Raw genomic sequence first — 26,298 nt, 5'->3', positions numbered from 1 at the left:
GAACAAATTTGGGGTTTTTTTTAATGGAAGGCTGGAGGTTGACAGGAGATCTGATAAAAGTGTATAAAAATTATGAGAAGCATAGATAAGGTAGACAGTCTGAACCTTTCTAACAGGATGGAAATAGGGCATAGCTTTAAGGTAAGAGGGGCAATGTTTAAAGGAGATGAGGGAAAGGTTTATTTTTTACAGTGGTGGGTGCGTGAAATGCACTGCCTGGGCTGTTAGAGGAAGTACGTACAATCATTTAAAAGGCTTTAGATAGACGCATGGATGTGGATCTCATGCAGGCAGATGAGGTTAGTCATTTCTTGTCATCATGTTTGGCACAGGCACGGTGGGCTGAAGGACATGTTCCTGTGCTGTTCTGTTCAATGTTCTAAGACTTTACAGATTTCAAGATATGGAGAAGGTTATAGAGGAGAAGAGACCAAAAGGAATGAAGTGCACTGAACTGGAAAGTGATTGTGATAGTTGGGATGGTAGTTGTTCAAGTGAGCTAACACTAAATTGGATGTGAGATGACAGCCGGAAAGGCAGAATCTTATCTGCAGTTGCGAAGGAAATGCACTCAGTTTGCCGGACGTCTGGTGAAAACAGAGTGCATTTTCAGTTTCAGTCTCCGTCAATGGTCCCTGACCACGAATGGTATTGTTTTGCTGAACTTGTATAAAACAGAACTTGTAAATTGTGCACCATTTGCTTTTTAGTTTAGTTAAATTATTGTTCCTGTACTGCAGAGCTACCTGTAACCATGCTAAATTAGAACCATACATTATCTGCATAAAACCTGCTGATGCTTTATAAGGCACTGGTCCGACAGCATTTGGAGTATAGTGAGTAGATTTTAGTCCCCGTTTCTGAGGAAGGATGTATGTGCTGGTGTTGGAGAGGGTCCAGGGGAGATTTAAAAGAATGATCCTGGGGATGATTGGGTTAACATGTGATGAACTATTGATGGCATTGCGCTGGAGTTAAGAAGGATGAGGGGAGGGGACCTCATTGAAACTTACCAAATAGTGAAAGGCATGGATAGTGTGGCTGTGGAGAGGATGTTTCCACTAGTGGGAGTATCTAGGACCAGAGGATACAGCGTCTGAATAAAAGGACGTACCTTTAGAAAGGAGATGCGGAGGAATTTCTGGTCGGCGGTGGTGAATCTGGAATTTATTGCCACGGATGGCTGGGGAGGCCGTAATTGGGCATTTTGAAAGTGGAGAAGGACAGAATTTTGATTATTAAGGTTGTCGGGTATGGGGAGAAGTCAGGAGAATAGGGTTGAGAGGGAAATATAAATCAGCCATGATTGAATGACAGAGTCGACTTGATGGGCCAAATGGCCTAATTCGGCTCCTATGATTTTTGAACCTGCACACAAAAGTTGGGTCTCAAAAGTGTAGATTTGTGAAACTTTCACTTTTTTGTTGCACTATTTTTTTCCAGGGACCAGTTTACTTGTTTCACAATAATTGTTCAGCAGACATTATTAATGAAATGATGGCAATCGCCTGTACATAGAAACATAGAAAACATAGAAAAATAGGTGCAGGAGTAGGCCTTCCGGCCCTTCGAGCCAGCACCGCCATTCAATATGATCATGCCTGATCATCTAAAATTAGTACCCTGTTCTAGCTTTTTCCCCACATCCCTTGATTCCTTTAGCCCTAAGAGCTAAATCTAACTCCGGGCCACATCGGAGTTGTGTTTGGTGTTCAGTTCTTGGCATGGCATCTGTAGCACTCTGTGGGACACTCCTTTCGGTCTTAGATAGGATGATTTGCAGATTTCCTAGAATGACACCTAAGCACAAAATTATTAGGATATGTTGTATAGTTTGGTTTATATTCCATAAGGCATATGGTTGATCTGATCGGCCTATTTAAATGTTGAAATGATTCAAAATTTATTCCAAAGTGTGAAGAAATATTGAAAGGGGTAATTTTACAATTAGATTTTAATTGTAGGTCATACATAAGCAAAATCAGGGAAACACCTTATCGCAAAGGGAATGGTAGATATATGCAATTCTCTCCCAAGAAAAGGCCCTGGATGCTTAAGCCAAATTAATCTTTCAGAATTGAAAGTAATAGATTTTAGAATAAGTAAGTATATCGAGTAAAAGGCAAGTAAATAAGGTGAGATACAACCTCCCCCTCCCCTGCGCCCTGCTTGACCTTTCATCTATCTCTCCCCTTATGTGTCTCTCCGCATTTTGTGTCTTTCCTTGGTAAACCAGCATCTGCTGTTCCTTTTTTTCTCCAAGTTGAGATACATTTCTGCCATGATCTAATACAGTGATTCCCAACCTGGGGCCATGGCAAATTTCAGGGGGGCCACAGAAAAATTTGGGGATTTAGGGGGCCACAGGTTGAATGAAGGGGGCCACAGAAAAATTAAAGAACCCAAGGGGGCCATGAACTAAAAAAAGGTTGGGAACCACTGATCTAATAGAATGATGTAGCAGGCCTGAGGACTACTTCGTCCTTTTCCGAATAAGTGCAATAATAATGCACTTTAATTTGTTCTAGGTTGATCATTTGTTGCTCTTCAGTCTGGAGGAAAGGCTACATTCCACCCGACAGTAACGATGCCACCCAAATTTAAACGGCATTTGGATGACGATGATGTGACAGGTTCTATCAGAAGTGAAAGGGTAAGTAAATCTCTGTAATGCTGGCTTTACACAGATTAAACACCATTAACAATGAACCACTGAAGAATTGTGAATGTGATTGGTTTGTATTCCACCAACCACTAAAAGGAATTTGAATTTTGAAAGAGCCAATAGATGCAAGCATTTTGGGCTTAGCATTTCAAAATGGGGCAGCACAGTGGTGCAGCGGTAGAGTTACAGCGCCAGAGACCTGGATTCGAACCTGACTACGGGTGGTGTCTGTATGGAGTTTGTACGTTCTCCCCGTGACCACGTTGGTTTTCTCCGGGTACTCCGGTTTCCTCCCATACACTAAAGATGTACAGGTTTGAAGGTTAATTGGCTTTGGTAAAATTGTAAATTGTCTCTCGTGTGTGTACGAGGTAATCACTGGTCGGCGCAAACTCGGTGGGTGATAGTGCCTGTTTTTGCACTGTATCTCTAAAGTATAAGGTATAAAAGAAATCTTGCAGAATTCTGCAGAAGTTGAAGCTACTTTGAAAGAGAGATCAATGTGGTTTTTGTTTAAGATCCCAGCTGCCAACGTGCTTATCAAAGGTTTGCCATCATTTCTGTTAAATTTATACTCTATTAATTACTAAAAGCACGGTTGGTTTTTCAATTAAATTCATGGGAGGTTTTCGGTATTTTAATCCCCAAATTTGGTACCATTAAGTCCAACAGCAGAGGGCACTTTATGATAAACAAGACAAAGTGCTGGAGTAACACAGTGGGTCACGCAGCATCCCTGGAGAACATGGACAGGTGACTTTTCGGTTCAGGACCCTTCTTCACACTTTATGGTCCTTTTTCAGCAAATGCTGGACCATTATTTTAATGAATCTCAATCTATTTAGTAAACTGAAGACCGTCATTGAAATGAAGTAATAATGTGATTATCTATAGTCAAGCTGGGTTTAGTATGATTATCTATGATTTCTACAATACAACCATGTGAAAGAGACAATATAGCACAAATAAATTGACTAGCCACATGTTACTATAGATCTTCAATCTACCATAAAGACAGAGTTTAACACATGTGATGGTGTGGTTTGCAAAATTAACCTCCTGAGGATTTTCAGTACCTGCCGCTTATGATAAACATCTCTCATCTATTTTTCAGCGGAACTTATTGGAAGATGACTCTGACGAAGAAGAGGATTTTTTTCTGTGAGTTTTTACTTTTACTTTACGGTTGTGGTTTTGAATTCTATGGTCCAGTTAACTCTTAACATTATGTCGGAAGGAACTGCAGATGCTGGTTTACACCGAAGATGGACACAAAATGCTGGAGTAGCTCAATGGGACAGTTAGCATTTCTGGAGAGAAGGAATGGGTGACGTTTCGGGTCGAGACCTTCTTTCAGACCCTTTAGTCTGAAGAAAGTTCTCGACCTGAAACATCACCCATTTCTTTTCTCCAGACATGCTGCCTGTCATGCTGAAGTTACTCCAGCATTTTGTGTCTAACTCTTAACATTGATGTTTTTGCGCAGTCCGTCAAAGCAGCTTATTTTCAGAGATCACCATACTGAAGCTTGAGCCAAATCATGAATTAATATGAGATCATTTTTGACAAATTTCATTCTGACAATTACCAAGTAGGTTGTACAAATGTCCATAATATTTTTGCAAATTAACAAATATGAACCTTCCTGACGTTCAAATAAAAAATCAAACATGTAGTAGTTTGATTGTCTCAACCGTCCGCTTTGGTTGTACCATCATCTCATCCATTAGCCTGCATCCGAGCCATGAACGGTTCCTGTTGGAAATGTTTGATATCCTGCTATTTTCATAGCAAAGATGCCATAAGGATGTGAAGATGGTGGTGGGGGGTGAAACTGTTTAAAGTCAATTTTTTTTGTAAAGTGTTACTTTATTTTCCTGTGAAATTAGCCATTTTCAAAAGCATTTGAGGACAGAACTAGGTGCACTGGGTCATCTTGTTATCTTTGTGATGACATGGAACTTTTGTTAACATCATTGTACCACAGAGATCCAGAAGAAAAATATGTACCTATCTATAAGCCTCTCAAATGCCACAATCGTATATGCTCCACCACCACCCAGGGCCATACATTCCAAGCCCCCACCACTCTCTATGTAAAAAAAACAATTGCCCTGTACATCTCCGTTAAACTTTCCCCCTCTCACCTTATAGCTTTGCCCTCTTGTCTTGGATAGTTCCACCCTGGGGAAAAATGTTTTGACTGTCTGCCCCATCGATGCCTATTTACTTACAATTTACTTATGATTAGAATCCAACCACACCAATATTATTTGTAACAAAACACGCTTTGCTGGAGGAACACAGCAGGTTAGGAAGCATCGGTGGAGGGCATGGACTGTCGATGTTCCTGGTCGGGACCCTTCTTCGCACATTATGGTAGGGGTTTGAAATCTGGAAAAGAGAGGTGGGGGTGGGACAGCCTTGCAAGTGATAGGTGGATAAAGGTGAGGGGCAAGGGGGGGGTTGACCGGTGGAATAAAAGGTGAAGAGACAAAAGGATGTCAGATAGGCTGGAGGGGAGCGCTCCGTTACGCTGGCCCGCGGCAGCCGGCAGCCTGAAGCAGCGGTCTGCAGAACTCCAGCAGGTGCGGCGTCTACAGCCCGGGATCCCTCGTGGAGGACCTGGGGGGAAGAAGAAGCTTTCACTGCCGGCCCGCGGCCGTCTTCCCCCGCGGGGCGGGCATGGACTTATCATCACCCCTGGAGGGGAGCTTCGACCGCCGGCCCTGCAGACTGCGGTGCTTCCGACTGCGGCACGGCAGGTACTTTAAAACTTTGACCGCCGGCCTGCGGCCTACACCAGCCTGAAGCCGCGGTCTCTGGTTGGGAAGAGCCGATCCTGGACTCGCCTTGACTTTGACTTTGTCCCTTACCATCTGGACGCCCGCAGCAACGGCTGTGGAGGGTGGTGGTCCCGACCATGGGGGGAAATGGAGGAGGACTGGCCAAGCTCTGTGCCTTCCACCACAGTGATGAATGCTGTGGTGGATGTTTGTGTAAAATTTTTATTGTGGTTGTGTTCTTTATTATTGTACCGCTGCTGGCAACCCAAATACCACCGACCTTGGTTGTGTGGCAATTAAATTATTTCAATTATTTCAATTAAATAAGGGGAGATGAGGAGGAGTTACCGTATTTCCCGGCGTCGAAGATGCTATTTTTTACCCTAAAATAAGGCCTAAAAAATTACCTGCGTCTTGGAGGCCGAAGGTTAGGTTGTTCATAGGCCTATAGGAAGCATTTCGATACTATACGGCAATCCAATAATTTGTTTTAACGAGAAGCAACAACATGCTTGGGACAACAGGCACGCGATTGATTTTCGCCAATTCAAACACCTGGTCTAAGGAGGAGCTCTGTAAATTGTGTTTAAATTGTTTAACTGTAAATTGTTTAACACTGCCCATATTATGGCGTCTGCAAAAAAAAAAGAGGTTCTTACACCATTGGCTACAAATTGCAATTGGGTGGATTAACTTGCCAACTTCAGCCTTTGGACGTATCCATCAACAAACCCTTTAAATCGTTTATGAAAGAGGAATGGAATCAGTGGATAAGGAGCACAGACCATGATCGAACACCAACAGGTAGTTTGAAAAGGCCAACCATTGCTCAGGTGTGCGAGTAGGTTTTAAAATCGTGGAACTGTGTTAAGACTGAAATTGTTGACAAAACTTTTTTTTAAAATGTGGCATCAGTAATGCGTTAGATGGCTCAGAAGACGACATTCTATTTGATGATAGACCAAAATGCTGGAGAAACTCAGCGGGTGAGGCAGCATCTGTGGAACGAAGGAAATAGGCAACATTTCGGGTCGAGACCCTTCTTCAGGCTGATGTGAGGGTTTGGGGGGGCAGGAAGAAGAAAGGAAGAAGCGGGGACAGTGGGCTGAGGGAGAGCTGGGAAGGGGAGGAGAAAGCAAGAACTACCTGAAATTAATGAAGTCAGTGTTCATATCGCTGGGGTGTAAACTGCCCAAGTGAAATATGAGGTGCTACTCCTCCAATTTACGGTGGGCCTCACTCTGGCCATGGAAGAGGCCCAGGACTGAAAGGTCAGATTCGGAATTGGAGATGGTGTTAAAGTGCTGAACCACCGGGAGATCAGGTTGGTTATTGCGAACCGAGCGGAGCTGTTGGGCGAAGCGATCGCCGAGCCTACGCTTGGTCTCACCGATGTAGAGCAGCTGACACCTAGAGTAGCGGATGCAATAGATGAGGTTAGAGGAGGTGCAGGTGAACCTCTGCCGCACCTGGAAAGACTGATGATAGTGATATTTCAAACAGCAGTGATGACCCTGATGAATTGTTATACTTTGAAGGTTCGGATGATAGTTGTGAATTTTTCGGATTTGAAGATTAGAATGTTTTTCGTTTTTGTAATCTTTCTTTTGTGCGTAATAAAATGTTATTTTATTCCGAACGCTGTATTTTTTTATTACCAAGTATATACAATATCTTTGTTTTATATGAACACAATACGCAATGCAAATGGCCGTCACCACGGCGAATGTTTGTTTTAAATTTAGCGACTCAAAATGGGGTGTGTCTTCTTTGCCGGGAAATACGGGGTAAATGTAAAACCAGAGGGAGGGATATGGTGGAAAGGGACAGGTGAGGGACTTAATTGAGTTGTATACAAATTATTTAGATAGCATGAACAGCAAGTACCTATTTTCTATGCAGAGAAACCAGAAGCAATGGAATGTAATCAAAGTTGTACTAAGTTCTTGCTTTTTGTGAGTACAGGTCCACCATCGGTTTAAGACAACCCTGGTTCCAGAGCCAGGCCGTATTATCTGTTTTGCCAGAGCAACAAATGTCACGGCCTGAAGGGGAGGCAAGATACCGGCCCGCAAAGTTGGCAATGAGAACAGATGTGCCGGCTCCGGCCAGGCCGAGTTCCAGAGCCCAGGCCACTGGGGGCAAATTCGACATGCCAATCGGCCGCGCAAGTCCCTCTAAGCTTGAGATTGGCCGCCTCACCTGGCTTGGGCATCGCATTTTGGGGGGGACTACCGGGGGGGGGGGGGTTCAAGTGTGCTCTTGTAATTTTGCCCGGATTAAAGGAGGTGCCGGACCACCAGTTGCCAGGAAACTGGTGGCGTGCCTGGAATTGGGCATGGCTTTCTCACAGTTAACGAAAGTATGCAAGGGCGCGCTTGCAGTGACCTCTGGATATATTTTTGAAGAAGTGAGTGGGGTTGTAGATATTCTGGAACTCAACACTAGAAAGTGATTGGAGCAGAAACGTGTCATATTTAAAGAATATCCGAGTATTTGCGAAACTAAACAATGTCTATAGCCTGTGAATTGGGGTTTATTAGATCTTCTAACACATTTTATGACTGGTGATGGATGCCAGGCTAAGTGCTTCTCCTCTGCTTTATTTATGTTTTCATGCTTTTTCCCATGCTGTCTTTATTTTCCCCGCCAATCCAAATTAGAAACTTAGTTTACAAAACTTTATATTTATATTGTAGCTAAAACTATTTAACCATCTCCTGTGAGCAACAGCATTCAGTTTCTGAGGCTGCACCAGTTTGGTAGTTTATTCTGTGCATTACAATTCCATCAGTGTGTTTGAGATCAATCGGTTGCATTCTATTGTCCCCCAATAAAGATTGTGACTGTAGAGAATAAGATGGGATAACATGTCAAGTAACATTGTCGCATTATGATTCAACTTTTCTGATTTTGTTTTGTTTTTACAGGAGGGGCCCTACTGGACCTAAGTTTGGACCAAAGAATGACAAGATCAAACAGTATGTGCTTTAGACTAATTCCAATGTTAATTTTCCTTTGAACTACTTTTTTTTAATTTATTTTGATTACTTGAAAGGTACAGCATGGAAACAGACCCTTTGGCCCACTTAAGTCCTTGGTAACCATCAATCACTTGTTCACATTAATTCTACGTTAGCCCACTTTTGCATCAAATCCCTACACATTTGGGTCAATTTACACAGGGCAATGATTCCCTACAAACCCACATGTCTTTGGGATGTGGGAGGAAACTGGAGCACCCGGAGGAAACCCACACGGTTACAGGGAGAGCGTGCAAACTCCACATGGACAGTACCCGAGATCAGTATCGAGCCCGGGTCTCTTGCGCTGCGAGGCAGCAGCTCCACCAGCAGCTCCATTGGGTAACCTTCAAAAAATCTTCTTGTATTGCAAATTGTTTTCTAACTATGAGTAATTAAATATTAGTTAACACCAAAAGCAATTAGTCCGTAGGTGAGTCCAAGAATGAAGACTCGGGCCACACATTATGACAATATCCGTAGTTGCCAGACCTGTGGGATGTGCAAGAAAGCAATGTGAAATATAGATTCAGTTTTGCTTGTTCTGACATTTTAAATGCTTTGTTTTGTCACAAAGTTTCAGAAGCTGTTTCCACTTAATTACCAAAAAAATATGAATCAAACAAATATAGCAGTACAACATGAGAAATAATGGCTAAATGGTTTTCCAATTAATGATGGTAACAATATCCTATTTGCATTGGATTCCTTTACAATATGTTCAGGAACAAGGCTGTTAAAATTGCAATCTCACGTCTGTGCCTTTTTGTACTGGTGTGCCCTTTGACTTGTACACGTTCCATCAGCTGACTTCAGCACTCTAATCTTTATGTGCAGACGTGTGATAGAGGTTGATTCATTTGGGAGGTTAACTTTGGTTCCAATTTGTGTGCTGCCTTTCACACAACCAGGCCTACCAATGCCCATGTATTTCTCCAGTTCGTTTTCTCTGGTGCTGTTGAATTCTTCCTGATACGTGGTGTGTTTGGCTACACAAACTTTTGTTAATCTGGAACACTTCGAACTTTGGTGATGCTGCGTTGGCATATCTTCTGGACTATTAGATCCAGTTCTGATTATTACTGTTCAGTTTAGTTGTAGTTTATTATTGTCATATGTACTGAAGTATAGTGAAAAGCTTTAGTTTGCATGCTATCCAGTCAAAGAAAAGACCATACACAATTGAGCCGTCCACAGGATACAGATAAAGGGTATAACATTTAGTGCAAGGTAAAGTTCGTTTTAAAGATAGTTCAAAGGTCTCCAATGAGATAGATGGGAGATCAGGGCTGCCCTCTTGCTGATGAGAGGATCATTCACTTGCCTGAATACAGTACAGTAGTCTAATATATTTTTCAGTGAGCAGGAAATAGATCCAAGTGAGTTCAAAGTGAATGTGCTACTGGGGCCCAGGTAGTTTAAAGAGAGTGCGGGAACTGGGGACTACATGCACAGGAGGGAGGTTGGGAATCAACATGTGATGAGCCTACAGCCAAACTATCAGGACTCCTGAACAATTCGCTGAAAGAATGATTTCCCGGAGAAACCCCACGCGGTCACAGGGAAAACATAGAAACTCCGTACAGACTACACCCGTAGTCAGGATCGACCCCGGGTCCCTGGCGCTGTAAGGCTACAACTCAACCGCTGCGCCATTGTGCCGCCCACCACTGTTCTCTGGATTGGTATCTTCTTCTTCTTCTGTCGTATGTCTTTTAGACCTGCAGCTCCGTTGAGGCGAGCCAGGCCAACATGTCATCGGCCAGGTCACGTTCATTATTCTTATAATGAACCGTTAATCCTTATTAAATTGTCTGAAGAAGGGTCTCGACCCAAAATATCACCCATTCCTTCTTTCCAGAGATGCTGCCTGTACCACTGAGTCACTCCGATATTTTGTGTCTATCTTCATCTTAAATTTGTTGGTATTCTGGCATTTGCTTTTGAGATCTGCACGTGGAAAGTGGAAATAGCATTCTTTGCTTAAAAACGAAAGGTCATGGATTTCCACCTTCGTGCACACTGATCCCTGACTTTCTGCCATTAAAGTTAGCCAATTGACAATGATCGGTTACTAAAATCCTCTCCATCATCAGAAATAAACCATTGTTGAACTCCTGATAATATAAAAGAGATTTAAACTGATTTTGGACTACCGTAGGGAGAGCTTTTTGGATATTCTGGGGTGATCCCACATTCAGTCAATGTAGAAGTAAAATATCGAAATATGACATGCATAATTTTGTATAAAAGTGAAGATGGACTTTCATGGTTGACACTTTGGAAGAGGAAGGATGAGAACCGACAATCCTGTTGGAGAGAGTGAAAATTTTCAAATTCCTGGGCGTGCATATTTCCGACGATCTTTCCTGGACCCAGAACACTGATGCAATTATAAAGAGTATATCAACGCCTCTCCGGAGATTCGGCATATCAAAGAGGATTCTCTTGAACTTCTACATGTGTACAGTAGAGAGCATATTAACTGGTTGCATCATGGCCTGGTTCAGCAACCAGAACTCAGGAGCGAAAAAGACTGCAAAAAGTTGTGAACACTGCCCAGTCCATAACTGGCTCTGACCTTCCCACCATCGAAGGGATTTACAGGAGTCGCTGCTGCAAAAAGGCAGCCAGCTTCATCAGAGACCCACACCACCCTGGCCACACACTCATTTCACTCCTGCCATCGGGAAGAAGGTACAGGAGCCTGAAAACTGTTATGTCCAGGTTCAGGAACAGCTACGTCCCTACAGCCATCAGGCTATTAAAAACTACAACCTCAAATAAGCTCTGAACTACAATAGACTATTATTGTTATTAATCCACTACTATTTGTTTTTTGTGTGTGTGTGTGGTGGACACATAATGCTGGAGTGTCTCGGCGGGACAGGCAGCATCTCTGGAGAGAAGAAATGGGTGATGGTTTGGGTCCAGATCCTTCTTTGACCAGAGGCGACGCGCAAGCACGCCTATCTGCCTGCCTCAGGGGCATGGGCCTCCTTTAACTTCTCTCAGCAATGAAGCTTTTGGCACATACATTGTTCAATTACATTAAATAAGAAGTGATTGTTTATGAAAAAATTTTGTTGAGGTAGCAAATATCAGGAAATGTATGTCAATACTTTTCTAGCGAGCTGGAGGACTCATTATATTAAGAGCTCAGTAGCACCTCCTGACTGATCTAAGATCATAAGGAATAGAAACAAGGGTAATCCATATCTCAATCACAATAATACTTTATTAGCCAAGTATGTTTTGCAACATACGAGGAATTTCATTTGCCAAGTCAATCATACAAATAAAAAGCAACGGAACACACAAAATACATTTTAACATAAACATCCACCACAGTGACTCCTCCACATTCCTCACTGTGATGGAAGGTGAAAAAAAGTGCCTTGGGCAAGCTACATAGTCTCTATCATTAAGTAACAGACCGGCTGAACTTCTGCTTCATAACACAGATTTCCTGTACTATCCCAAGATCACTTGATGCCATATAATCCGTTTTCAGTCTGAAGAAAAGTCACCCATCCATGTTCTCCTGACATGCTGTCTGACCCACTGAGTTACTCCGGCACCTTGTGTCCTTTTGTGTAAACTAGCATCTGTGGTTCCTTGTTTCTACAGTCTTGGCCTTTAGCATCTATACCCCTTGCGGTGAATTCCAAATTAAAAATTCGCTAATTAGAGAACAGCTAAAGTTCTAATGTAATTATATCATCCATTCAATCTTTCCCTCGTGACTGTTATGAATTCGGATTTGATGTAGAAAGATTTTCTTTGCTGATTGTTAGTTAATGAATGCTAACTTGTCACTGCAGGAATTTAAATTTAAGCTTAATTTAGATTTTAATTGCATTTAAATATTCTTTCTTCGAGTACTGAGTTCCTTTCAGAATTTCTGTGCTAACATTTGACTGTTTTCTATTCATCTTTATATTGCTATTTTTTAACGTGACAATGTTAACATAAACAGTCAAACAGGAAACTTATTTAGTACGATATAAAGGGAGTTATTTTAACCCAGTTCCAGCACTGTATGCCAGTCTGCAAGATCTCCATGTGACAGGCTGTCTGATTTTGAATGATTGTGTCATTTGACTGAGTCCTCAGAAAAAAAGAATTTCAGTGCTTGCTTTCATTTCCATGTTGATGCAATCCAGCCTCCTCGAACGAGAATGTAGTTTCTCTCCAGTTTATTTTGATTAATATGAAAGTATTTCTTTTTGAAGTAGATGACGAATGATAATCTTTTGAAATATTTAAAAAAACATTGCACATAAGTCTGAATCAGCCATCATAAAAGCTACAAAATGAGCCATTTGGCGCCATTAGTCCATGTCAGCCTTTACACTTGGCATGAGCAAACATTTTAAATCAGATTTACCCATTCTGTTTCCATCTCTCTTTTAGCTCCTATTCTGTCACCTGCCTTGCTTTTGTTTATTATTCAGTTTTATCTTGAACCTTGCTGTAACTTCTGCCTCAGCTGTTCAACCTAAAGGTAAATTGCCTTCCAAACTTTCTATGCAAAGAAATTTCTCTTTCTCCCAAATTACTCACAATTTATAGGTCCTCATTCTTGCCATTTTGGTTTCTGATGTAGTCTTCCTCTACCTTTTCCCATCCTTAGATAATCTTTAAAACAAATCACACTCAGTAATGCGCAGAATAACAAATTACATCCATGAGTGTCAGGTTTATCGTTAACATAGAACATAGAGGCAGTATTTTTAGTCATTCTGACCTGTGTCTTCTTGAAGTCACTATCATATAGTAACAATGCTGCACGTAATATTCGGGGTTCTAAATGGGATTTTGTTATGGCTAATCATGGGATGTGGTTTATCATGCAGACCATCACTGTCTAATTTGGGAAATTGAAATTATCACAAAATAACAGGTTATAATAGGGCAGTGGTAGAGTTGCTGCCTTACAGCGCCAGAGACCCGGGTTCGATCCCGACTACGGGTGCTGTCTGTATGGAGTTTGTATGTTTTCCTCGTGACCTCATGGCTTTTCTCCGAGATCTTTGGTTTCCTCCCACACTCCAAAGACGTACAGGTTTGTAGATCAATTGGCTTGGTATAAGTGTAAATTGTTCCCAGTGTGTGTAGGATAGTATTAATGTTTGGAGGTCTAGACTTTTTTATGTGGGGGGGGAAGGGGGAAACTACCTTTCAGGGTCCCTACCTGGTCGGAGAGGCAGCTTTTCTCCGGGCTGCAGCTTCGACCCGTCCTCGCGGCCTACCGTCGGGCCTGGAGCAGCGTTTCCTGTCTGGGACCGCCCAGAACCTCTTCTACGGCGGCGGCACAGCGCTGGAGCGCTATCGCGGAGCGGGCGATGCCTTGCCCGGGTCGCCGCGCTGGAGCTCCGGTGAGCTGAAGATCGCTGAGGAAAACATCGCGGAGCTGCGGAACTGTGGAGCGACCAGCTGCGGGCGGCGGCGCTGAACTTTACACCGGGAGCCTGGGATCTATAGATGAGATCGCCAGTTGTGGAGCTCCAACCGGCGCTGCCTTGTTGGCTTTGGAAGCCGCGGCCTCCAGTACGGAAGCGGCCATTCCAGGGTTCCCAAGCCGCTGAGAGGACTCTCCCGACACCGGAGCAACATCACCCGGCGAGAACGGCCTGGAACATCGGGCCTCCGTAGAGGCAACTGTGGAGGCCTCAATGGGCCCGACTATGGCTGAACTGGGGTTGGGGACTGGACTTTATGCCTTCCCTCATAATGGGAACCATTGTGGGGGGATGTTCTTTATGTTTAAAACTCTTATTAATGTTATGTCTATATTACTTCTTTATGTGCTGCAAAATGGCAAGAAGCATTTCACTTCACTACACCTAGGTGTATGTGAATGTGACCAATAAAATACCTTTGATACCTTTGATGTTTGGGGGATCACTGGTCGGTGTGGACTCGGTGGGCCGAAGGGCCTGTTTCTGCACTGTATCTCTAAACTAAACCAAAAAAGAGATAGACGTCTGAATAAAGATCGCAGTCCGAAACGTTGCCTACCCATGTACTCCAGAGATGCTGACTGACCCGTTGAGTTACTTCAGCATTTTGTACTTTGCATTAGGGGTCAAGCTGGCCAGACAGGGAAAGCCACCCTGCTCTTCAGGAAAACATAATCATTTACGAAATGTGAGCATTTGATGCACTCTGTGGGGAACGGACAGATATGTTATTCAGATAAGAGTTGGACGGCATCATGTTCGGCACAGACAGTGTGCATCAAAGGGCCTATTCTTGTGCTGTATTCCCCACATGTTCTAAGTGGGGGAGTAAATTGACTGCTTCACGTCATCTAGCTGTCTAAGCAAGGTGCAAGATTTGACACATTCGTGGATACAGTTGCTGGTAATATAGTCAAGATTTTACAGTTTGGGTTTTTAAGATTGATATTTGAGTCTTTATTGTGCTATCTAATTGCCCTCGTCTCTGCATGCAGTGCTGCGTGTTACAAGTTCAAAAGTTTATTTGCTGTCCTTAACAACAAAATAAAAGTTCTGGAAAAATATGTTTTGTTTGGATCTTTGCAGTTTAGGTTAGATGTGTTGGATTTTATGTTGGGGGGGGGGAGATGAGAAAAAGTCTGTATTATAGTGATTCCTTAATGTTGTGGTAATCAATTGACTATATTACTAAAAGTCTGTTCTTGACCGATTTTGGCCATCTGTGCTGCGATTTCCGAGAGAACGCCGCCACCTACGGCCGTCATTTTTGGCCACCTTGCTCAGAGCCCCCCTCCGCCACATGTGTGCCGAGGATTTTTCCCGTCGATTAAAAATGACAGAGATATTAATGTTTTTACAAAATTCCCCATTCTCTCTGCTGCCCCTGCTGGCGGCAGGAGGGAGGGACTATAAAACCAGGAAGTGGTGTGCCACAGTCTCTTCAAGATGGAGGAAGGCAGAGGGTCACGTTTCTCTGAGCTGTGAATAACACTGAACACATGTCTACTCAAATGTAAGTGCCCTTAGTGGTTCTAAAATGCTTGCAGAATGTGTCTATTGGTTCTAAAGCTTGCAAAAAAGTGTCTATTGGTTCTAAAGCTTGCAAAAAGTGTCTATTGGTTCTAAATCTTGCAAAAAAAGTATCTCTATTGGTTCTAAAGCTTGCAAAAATGTCTATTGGTTCTAAAGCTTGCAAAAAATGTCTATTGGTTCTAAAGCTTGCAAAAAATGTCTATTGGTTCTAATGCTTGCAAAAAAAATGTCTATTGGTTCTAAAGCTTGCAAAAAAATGACTATAGGTTCTAAAGCTTCAAGGAGGAGGAGCCATCGGGCAATGGCTGCTAACCAGCAGCCGTCCGTTTAACTCACTTTTTTTTTGGAGTTTTAGTAAGCCCTGTCCTTTGTTGGAGAATGGACTTTTTACTGGGGGGGGGGGGGAAGGAGGTGATTATACTTCTAGGTCCCTACCTGGTCGGTGAGGCAGCTTTTTCTCCGGGCTGCCCCGTCGACCCGTCCTCGTGGCCTACCAGCGGGCGTGGAGCACCGTTTCCTGGCGGGGACCGCCCAGCACCTCTGCTTCGGTGGCGGCACAGCGCTGGGGCGCTATCGCGGAACGGAGCGGGCGATGCCTTGCATGGTTCGCCGCGCTGGATCGACGCGCAGGAGCTCCGGTGAGCTGTGACCGCCGAGATCAACACCTCCGGGCTGCGGATCTGCGGAGCGGACGGCGCCGACTCTAACATCAGGAGCCTGGGAGCTCCAAACCGGCGCGGCCTTGTCGGCTTCGGAAGCCGCTGTCCCCAGTCAGGAAGCGGCCGTTCCAGGTGGCCCAGCCGCTGAGAGGCCTCTCCCGACGCCAGGACAACACCACCCGGTGAGAACGGCCAGGAACATCGGGCCTCCGTAGAGGCAAAAGCGGTGGCCTCAATAGGCCTGACTTTGGGTGAACTGGGGATGGGGACTGGACATTGTGCCTTCCCCCACAGTGGTAACCATTGTGGGGGGATGATTTTTTTGTGTGTAAGTAAACATGTTAGTCTGTGTCCAAGATGGCTGTCGGAAGGGAGAGTGGAAGCTGGCGCGCTTTAGCTGCCGCTGCTCTCTCTTCACATTGTGTTTTTGATTTTTTTGTCTTTGGATTGAATTCTGTTTTTAATTTGTGTTTTGGTGATGTCTATTATTTATTTTATTCCGATTATATGTTTTATTATTCTTGTTAATCTCTGTAAGGTGTCCTTGAGATTTTTGAAAGGCACCCAAAAATAAAATGTATTATTATTATTATTATTAAAGCTTGCAAAAAGTGTATCTATTGGTTCTAAAGCTTGCAAAAAAATGTCTATTGGTTCTAAAATGCTTGCAAAAAAATGTCTATTGGTTCTAAAGCTTGCAAAAAATGTCTATTGGTTCTAAAGCTTGCAAAAAAATTACTATTGGTTCTAAAGCTTGCAAAAAATGTTTATTGGTTCTAGAGCTTGCAAAAAATGTCTATTGGTTCTAAAGCTTGCAAAAAAAAAGTCTATTGGTTCTAAAATGGTTCATACTAGCGCTCCAGAAAGCCCCTTCCCCCCTTCCCCCCTCCTCCCCCCCCTTCCCCCCTCCTCCCCCCCCCCCCCCCCCCCCCCCCCCCCCGGTTGGCTTGGCTTGGGTATGTCTTGAAATTGAAAGGCACTACTTACTGCAAATGGTGGCATGAAGTTGAAAGCCCCTATTACTGCAAATGGTGGCTTGGTTGCTTTGGCATGAAGTTGAAAGGCACTACTTACTGCAAATGATGGCTTGGTTGCTTTGGCTTGAAGTTGAAAGGCACTACTTACTGCAAATGGTGGCATGGGTGTGGCTTGAAGTTGAAAGACACCACTTACTGCAAATGGTAGCATGAAGTTGAAAGGCACTACTTACTGCAAATTGTGGCTTGAAGTTGAAAGGCACTACTTACTGCAAATGGTGGCATGAAGTTGAAAGGCACTACTTACTGCAAATGGTGGCTTGGGAGCTTTGAAGTTGAAAGGCACTACTTCCTGCAAATGATGGCTTGGGTGTGGCTTGAAGTTGAAAGACACCACTTACTGCAAATGGTGGCATGAAGTTGAAAGGCACTACTTACTGCAAATGGTGGCTTGGGAGCTTTGACTTGAAAGGCACTACTTACTGCAAATGGAGGCTTGGGAGCTTTGGCTTGAAGTTGAAAGGCACTATTACTGCGAATTGTGACTTGGGTGCTTTGGCTTGAAGTTGAAAGGCACTACTTACTGCAAATGATGGCTTGGGTGTGGCTTGAAGTTGAAAGGCACTACTTACTGCAGATGGTGGCTTGGGTGCAATGGCTTGAAGTTAAAATGCATTACTTACTGCAAATGGGGGCGTGGGTGCATTGGCTTGAAGTTGAAAGGCACTACTTACTGCAAATTGTGGCTCGAAGTTGAAAGGCACTACTTACTGCAAATGGTGGCTTGGGTGCTTTGGCTTTAAGTTGAAAGGCACTACTTACTGCAAATTGTAGCTTGGGTGCTTTGGCATTAAGTTGAAAGGCACTGCAAATGGTGGCATGAAGTTGAAAGGCACTACTTACTGCAAATGGTGGCTTGGGAGCATTGGCTTGAAGTTGAAAGGCACTGCTTACTGCAAATGGTGGCTTGTTGCTTTGGCTTGAAGTTGAAAGGCACTACTTACTGCAAATGGCGGCTTGGGAGCTTTGGCATGAAGTAGAAAAGGCACTACCTACTGCAAATGGTGGCTTGGTTGCTTTGGCTTGAAGTTGAAAGGCACTACTGTAAATGCACTTACTTCCTGTTTGCACTGTATATTGATTTTAGATAAAACGCTACCACTTACGGCTGAGATTTTTGGCCATCTTACTCAGTCCCCCTCCTCTGAGCAGGTGCAGAGAATTCTTCCCATTACTGAAAAGTAAAAATGGTGGCTTGGGTGCATTGGCTTGAAGTTGAAAGGCACCACTTACTGCAAATGGTGGCATGAAGTTGAAATGCACTACTTACTGCAAATGGTGGCTTGGGTGCTTTGGCTTGAAGTTAAAAGGCACTACTGTAAATGCACTTACTTCCTATTTGCACTGTATATTGATTTTAGATAAAACGCTACCACTTACGGCTGAGATTTTTGGCCATCTTACTCAGTCCCCCTCCGCTGAGCAGGTGCAGAGAATTCTTCCCATCAATGAAAAGTAAAAGTGTTATTAGCTTTTTTTTAAATGTTGAGAATCTCTCTCCTGTCAATCACTCCATGAAAGCCACACCTTTTCCGGTGGGGGGGGGGGGGAGATTATAAAACCCGGAAATGTGGGTGTGGCTCAGTCTCTGCAAGATGGAGGAGGGAGAGGTCACGACTCGCTGTCTTTAGTGGCTTTGCACCCTACTTCAAATGGTATGAAACTGCACTTGAATTTGGTGGCCTTGCACCCTGCTAGAAGTGGTAAGAAACTGCACTTGAATTTGGTGGCCTTATACCCTGCTTGAAATAGAATTTCAAGGATTAGCCATGAGTCAACTACCAGCCCACCAGCCGTGAGTGAGTGAGTTGCCAGCACAACAGGCTTGATTGACTGAGACGCCAGCCCAAGAATCCATTTGGCGCACAATTTGCATACTAGCCCTCTGGAAACCAGTCCCTTCAGCCCACAATACCCATACTAATGCTCCAGAAAGCCCCCCCCCCCCCCCCCCCCCCCCCCCCCCAACTGGCCACCAATATTAGAATTGGTGGAGAGGTGGAATATTGCGTTGGATGACCAGCCCTCCTGTGTGATGCTGGGACCCAACGGGTCCCACTTAGTCTAGTATCAAAATACAAATAGCCACAGCACCATGGTGCAACTGGTAGAGCTGCTGCCTCACAGCATCAGAGACCCAGAGTTCGATCCCGACTACGGGTGCTGTCTGTGTGGAGTTTGCACGTTGTCCCTGTGACCACGTGGGTCTCCTGTGGGTGCTCCGGTTTTCCCCCACTACCCAAAGATGTGCAGGTTTGTTGTCCTCTTAAATTGCCCCTTATGTATGGAGTGGATGAGAAAGTGGGATAACATAGAACTAGTGTGAACGGATGATTGGCATGGAGTCGGTGGGCTGAAGGGCCTGTCTCTATACCAGGGGTCGGCAACCTATGGCCCCCGGGCCGAATGCGGCCCGTAACCTGAAATCATCCGGCCAGCAGGCAGATTTTTTTTGTGTAATCATCCGCCGGCCGCCTGAGCAGCGGCCGAGCTCTCGCTGTACCGCATCCTGTGCAAAGCAGCCGGCACGGCCGCGCACCTTCTGTGAACATGTTTAAGAAAGAACTGCAGATGCTGGAAAAATCGAAGGTAGACAAAAATGCTGGAGAAACTCAGCGAGGAGACATGCAAGGATTGCATGAGGCTGCCTCACCTGCTGAGTTTGTCCAGCATTTTCGACTACCTTCTGTGAACATGTGATTTGATGCCTGCCATCCGGGGCGGGATCCATGTGTAAACGTGATAAATATGGCCCGCCATCCGCTCACAGACATGCGTCCCGGCCCCTATTCAGAACAAGGTTGCTGACCCCTGCTCTAAATTAAATTAAATTCTCCATAATCATTTCACATGGAAGGAGAGGGTTCAAGGACTGGTGCGGCAAGGTGTTCTCATTCATTCCAACACTTCTATGCAGTCACATCGTCCTTCTTACTACTGTCTGTACCTTGTCAGATATGTGCACTAGATAACCTCTCATCACTCCCTTTATGTTCCCACGTTTTGGATACATTTTTGGCCGCAGAAGTAATCATAAACATAATTATCAACAGCTGGAAATCCAGATTGCAAGTTTTTACATTTTTAAAGAAGTTTCTGTAAATTACCTTGAGTGTGTAGGGAGCGGATGAGAAAGTGGGATAACATAGAACTCGTGTGAAGGGGTGATCGATGGTCAGCATGGACTCTAAGCTGAAGGGCCTGTTTCTATGCTGTATCTTTAAACTAAACTAAACTAAAGGGGAATTAGAATGGGAGTGGGATGAACTGGATGGTTATTTTGAAAGATAGCGCCTAAAACTTACATTCTTGTATGGATTATGCTGCAGTATATTTTTACAGTTTAGCCTTTAGCTTGTCCATTTAAAATGTGCTCATTTACTGTTATATAAATAATGTATGACTTTCCTTGCCCAGAATCATTTTGAGGTGATTTAAGTTTCCAGATATTGTAGGCAGTTGCTATTAATTTTTTCTTGCTATATAAATAATATTCTGATTTTAAAAAAAAAATAAAAAAAATGTTTAGCTTGTCCATTTATAAGGTACTAACTTTCAGTTGTGTAATAATTTAAGATTAGCACTGTATTAGCACATCATAGTAAACATGTCTTAACTTTAAAACAAAAAAAACAAATGAAATTGAGCACTGTTTGAGTAAAACAACAACAAAATCAAACGATGCGCTAGGATGGACATGGGATTCAAAGCATTCGGACAAATTAATGAACTAAATCATGAATACAAAACTAAACTAGTATGGATGGTAAAAAGGCTCAAAGCTGAGTACTATCTAGTCAGAGACAATTACCGTTAACAGTTACAAATACAGCATGAATCAGGCTCTTCGGACCACCGAGTCCACGCCGACCAGCGATCACCCCATACACTAGCACTCTCCTACACACTAGGGACAATTTTCAACAAACGCAATTAACCTACAAACCTGAACATCTTTGGAGTGTGGGAGGAAACCTGAGCACCCAGAGAAAACCCACACAGTTACAAGGAGAGTGTGTAACCTCCGTACAGACAGCATCCATAGTCAGGATCGAACGTGGGTCTAAGGCAGCAACTCTACCGCTGCGCCACTGTGCCACCCCAAAAATGTCATGATATCCTTTAATCCGGGCAATTAGAAAATATGACAAATTGTTGGAGTAACTCAGCAGGTCAGGCAGCAACCCTGGAGATTATGGAGTGGTGATGTTTTGGGTTGGGACCCTTCTTCAAACTGATTGATCTGAAGAAGGGTCCTGACCCGAAGCGTCACCTATCCATGTTCTCCAGAGATGCTGCCTGACCCACTGAGTTACTCCAACACTTTGTGTCTTATTTTGTAGATCAGCATCATCAGTTCAGTTGTGCCTTTTGTATCTTTTTTCCTTTGTCTTTTTTGTAAACCAGCATCTTCAGTTGTTTCACACAAAAAGACTGGTTCAGTTACAACTTTAGTTTTTAATTTTCTGTATCATCTTAATAAGTTTGGCCTTGTATCACACAAAGTTTCAATGTTCTCACTACGTGCTGACTGTCTTTGGCATTGTAACAGGACTGGTAATTTATGCTTGTCTTTTTTATAACTGCATCGGGATCTATTTTGCGAATTTTCCAATTACTGCTGTCTGCAAGCATTGCAAGGATTTTTTTCTGCTTCTGTTAATAATTAGGGTGTACAAAGTTCAGATCGCATTAATAGCCCTATGACACTTTACAAGGAAGCATTTGCTGGCAAAATTGCATTTCACACGCACACTGTCGGTACCAGCTAAACAGTGCAAACCTCCAGTCATGTGTGTAGGGTAACATCTCCCCGGTGTGTATCTGTACAGTGAGGTACAGGTACAATGTAAAATCTAGTCTGTAGCAGCATCACAAAAACATAATTAGAAAAAGACGCAAGTCTGTGGTAGGGAAGGGCTCTACCTAGAAACAGAATCAGTAGCAGTAGCCCATTCAGCCCTTCAAGCCAGCACCGCCATTCAATACGATCATGGATGATCATCCAGAATCAGTACCCTGTTCCTGCTTTCTCCCCATATCCCTTGATTCCGTTAGCCCTAAGAGTTATATCTATCTCTCTTGAATACATCCAGTGAATTGCCCTCCACTGCCTTCTCTGGCAGAGAATTCCACAGATTCGCAACTCTCTGGCTGAAATAGTTTTTCCTCATCTTAGTCCTAAATGGCCTACCCCTTATTCTTAAACTGTGACCCCTGGTTCTGGTCTCTCCCTACATGGGGACCATTTTTCCTGCATCTAGCCTGTCCAATCCCTTAAGAATGTTATATGTTTCTATAAGATATCCTCTCCTCCTTTTAAATTCCAGTGACTATAAGCCCATTTGATCCATTCTTAAATCATATGTCAGTCCCGCCATCCTAGGAATTAACCTGGTGAACCTACGCTGCACTCCCTCAATAGCAAGAATGTCCTTCCTCAAATTAGGAGACCAAAGCTGCACACAATACTCCAGGTATGGTCTCACCAGGGCCCTGTACAACTGCAGTAGGACCTCCTTGCTCCTATCCGCTTGCTATGAAAGTCAACATGCCATTAGCTTTCTTCACTGCCTGGTGTACACAGTCACTGAAAGTTTCACCCTCCCTTTTCCTAATCTGACACCATTCAGATAATAATCTGCCTTCTTGTTCCTGCCACCAAAGTGGATATCCTCACATTTATCCACATTATACTACATCTGCCATGCATCTGCCTACTCATCCAACCTATCCAAGTCACCCAGCAGCCTCATAGCATCCTCCTCGCAGATCACATGACCACTCAGCTTTGCGTCATTTGGCACCTGTGGCGCACCTGGGCTGAGCCACCACTCTCAGCAGCTTCTTGTGTTCCTGTGGGTTGGAATTGCCAGACTAGGCCATGATACAAACAGTAAGGAGACTTTAAGACATATGTAGAACTTTGTTTTGAGTATTCAGACACATACCAAATCTCTATAACCTTCAAAGAAAATAGAGGCGATGACCTGTGTTTATGGTCTCAGAACAGTTTATCCAAGACGTTAAAGCCTAGTAATTTCCTCCTCCTCCCTTTTTCCTTCTTTCTTTCCCCACCCCCCATCAGTCTGAAGAAGGGTTTCGGCCCGAAACGTCGCCTATTTCCTTCGCTCCATAGATGCTGCTGCACCCGCTGAGTTTCCCCAGCAATTTTGTGTACCTAGTGAAAACTGGCATGTGGTCTCCCAATTTCTCCTTTCTTAAGTCAGCCATTAGTTTTATAGTCTTGTTAACATTTAGCGAGAAGTTTTGGTTAACAGTCAACCAGGTGTCGATCTCTCTCCTATTGCTGACCCATCTTCACTGATGATTCGGCCAACCAAAATGTTATAGTCAGCGAGTTTATAGATGGCATTGGAGCTGTGCTTGGCCATTAGTTTATTTGTTAAAGGTTATTTCTTAAAATTCTTTAAAGATATTTTAATGTACAAGGAACCAAACACGTTGAATTTCTATTGAAGTGTCAATTTACGGAGATCAAGATAAAGTGTGTGGGGGGGGGAGATCTTTCTTTTTTTGCATACCAACACATTTGATGATCAGAAATAATGCAACATATGGAAACAAGGAACTGCAGATGCTGGCCTAAACAAAAGTACATCATTACCAAAGAAAGACACAAAATGCTGGAGCAGCTCAGCAGGTCAGGCAGCATCTCTGGAGAATGTGGATAGGCAACGTTTCAGGTTGGGACCCTTCTTCAGAACATAACGCAACATATGGTCTATCTCAACATAACTCGATAACAAAAGCACCATTGTTACCAATTAGTAAATATGTTCAATTTTGTACAAACCTCTGGCACTGTGTTGAGATTGCAAATTGATTAAGTATGTTTCAATGGGGGTGGGGGAGGGGCCTGGTTTCTAGCTGGTGGTTGGATGGGTAGTTGCGTGATTATGGGATTTGGGGGGGGGGGGTGTTGTAGAGATAGTATAAATTCCATCATGCCAGTCTGGCAGAGTGCAAAAACTAATGCTAAAGTTAAATGGACATCATTTTTAAACTTTAGACCATCATCTTTAGATGTTCAATGATTCCTTTAATATTGAGAAATTGTATATTTAAAAAAAGCTTCCAAACGGGAAAAAAATGGAAATATAAAGAGACTGTCAGAATTAAAAGTGATTTTGTGGAATAATGGGCATTTTACTCCACAACTTTCATACCTACTAAAGTGGTGAATAAAGTTAAATTGGTGAATCGTAATTGTCAGCAATTAAAGAACCATTTACATTTTCACCATATAAGCTTCATTGATTCAAATGTAATGTTAGCTGACTTGTGAAAATAAGAGCATGGGAATAAAACAGGCCATTGAGCTGGTCATGTTGATTTAGGTCCTTGTTGCTAAACCTACTGAGATCATTTTCAGCTTCCTCCTTCTCTGGCGTCGAGCTTCTCCCCCATGCTGAATGTGAAATTTTTCCATTTCCTTTCTTGAGTGTTTCAATTGAGTCCACATTCACTGTGCCACATGGCAGTCTATTCATAACCCAACAATTCTAAATGTGGACAGGTTACAGCTTAAGTCAACTTTTCTATGATCCATTGTTGATTCGCTGTGCATAAACCACTTCACACCTGCCTGTTGAATTTCATACCTACATTTTTTAAAACCTAGATCATGTACAATCTTTTCCCTCATGATCAGACCTGACACTTTGAAGAACAGTGAACAAAATCTGTGCCCTCTTTCCATTGTTTTCATAACCAAGGTTATTGGGAAATGAGGATATAGAATATTATTTGCTAACTCTCTCATGCTTTATTGAAAGAAGCTCTCATCGCCCTAAGATTGCTATCAAATACATAGCTGGCTGTCAGAAGGCAATGGTTCTTTTCTTTTATAATGCATGATACTCTAATCCCTGTTAATTTAATGAAATATATCTTTATTCCATGAAAATATTTGAGTGTTCGACTTTGTTATTCATTGCCGAGTGCTCAATTGACATTTCATTTATCCAGTTGCTGTAACAGAATTTTATTGACTTTATCATGAAGTCATACAGCATGGGACTGGCCCTTTGACCTTGCTGAATAAGATGCCCCATCTAAGCTAATCCTACCAGCCCGGGTTGGGCTCCTATCCCTCTAAACCGTTCCTATCCATGTACTTCCCCAAATGTATTTTAAATGTTATTATAGTACCTGCCTCAACTACCTCCTCTGGCAGCTCCCCTCTGTGTGAAAAGGTTGCCCCTCAGGTTCCCATTACATTTTGCCCCTCTTACTTTAAACCTATGTCCGCTGCTTCTTGCTTCCCCAACTCTGGGTAAAATACTCTGTGATTCACCCCATCTCTTCTTATCAAGATGTTTTATCATGCAGTTGGTGCAGGGTCTGCATGGTTGCGCAGCGGTAGAGTTGCTGCCTTACAGCGCCAGAGACCTGGTTTCGATACTGACTATGTCTGTACGGAAATGGTCTGTTCTCCCGTGACTGCATGGGTTCTCCGGGTGCTGAGTTTCCTCCCACACTCCGAAGACGTACAGGTTTGTAGGTTGCCTTCGGTAACTTGTACCTTGTGTGTCGGATAGTGTTAGTGTACGGGCATCATTGGTCGGCACTGGCACGGTGGGATGAAGGGCCTGTTTCCACGCTGATTTCTAAACTAAACTATGGTACGACATTTGCATTGTACTCAACAGGATAATTCAAAACCGATAATTAAGGACTAGTGGTTAATTCATCTGATAGCAAAGCACTCTTGCCTCTGGGTCCTGCTTTAGGTTCAAGCCCCGTCTTCAGCTATCTGAGCACACAAATCTAGACATGCTCTCATGCTGAGCAGCACCAACATGTCTTTAAATTGACACTCAGTTCAGTCCTCTCAGTGATGGAAAATATCCCATGGTGTTATTTTGAAGATCCATCACCTGTGCCCCAGCTAATGTTTATTCCTTGGCCCAACGCTCTTAAAGTTAGATCAGTGCTGTGTACCGCATTTGGGAGCTTGCTGTAAACAATTTAATCATCATGTTTTCTGCTTTAGACTTGCAATACCGCGCAGAAACAGGGCCTTCTGCCCATCAAGTCCGCGCTGATCAGCAATCACCCCGTACACTAGCACTGCACGCTTTGGACAATTTACAATTTCACCGAA

The 26,298-nt window shown here is 43.4% G+C and overlaps 1 protein-coding gene across 1 annotated transcript in view; it reads left to right on the top strand.

Moving 5' to 3' along the window:
* Positions 1–26,298, top strand: part of vamp4 (vesicle associated membrane protein 4) — a 43,020-nt gene that overhangs the window by 2,548 nt on the left and 14,174 nt on the right. The window contains exons 2-4 of the mRNA XM_033028058.1: positions 2,529–2,653; positions 3,780–3,826; positions 8,382–8,432. Coding sequence (XP_032883949.1) covers positions 2,588–2,653; positions 3,780–3,826; positions 8,382–8,432 — 164 coding nt within the window. The 5' untranslated portion in view covers positions 2,529–2,587. The remainder of the gene's footprint in view (positions 1–2,528; positions 2,654–3,779; positions 3,827–8,381; positions 8,433–26,298) is intronic.

The sequence above is a fragment of the Amblyraja radiata genome, chromosome 10 (genome assembly GCF_010909765.2).
Source record: "Amblyraja radiata isolate CabotCenter1 chromosome 10, sAmbRad1.1.pri, whole genome shotgun sequence".
Taxonomy (NCBI): domain Eukaryota; kingdom Metazoa; phylum Chordata; class Chondrichthyes; order Rajiformes; family Rajidae; genus Amblyraja; species Amblyraja radiata.
The sequence above is the reverse complement of the archived record's forward strand: the minus strand, read 5'-3'. Positions and strand labels throughout refer to the sequence as shown.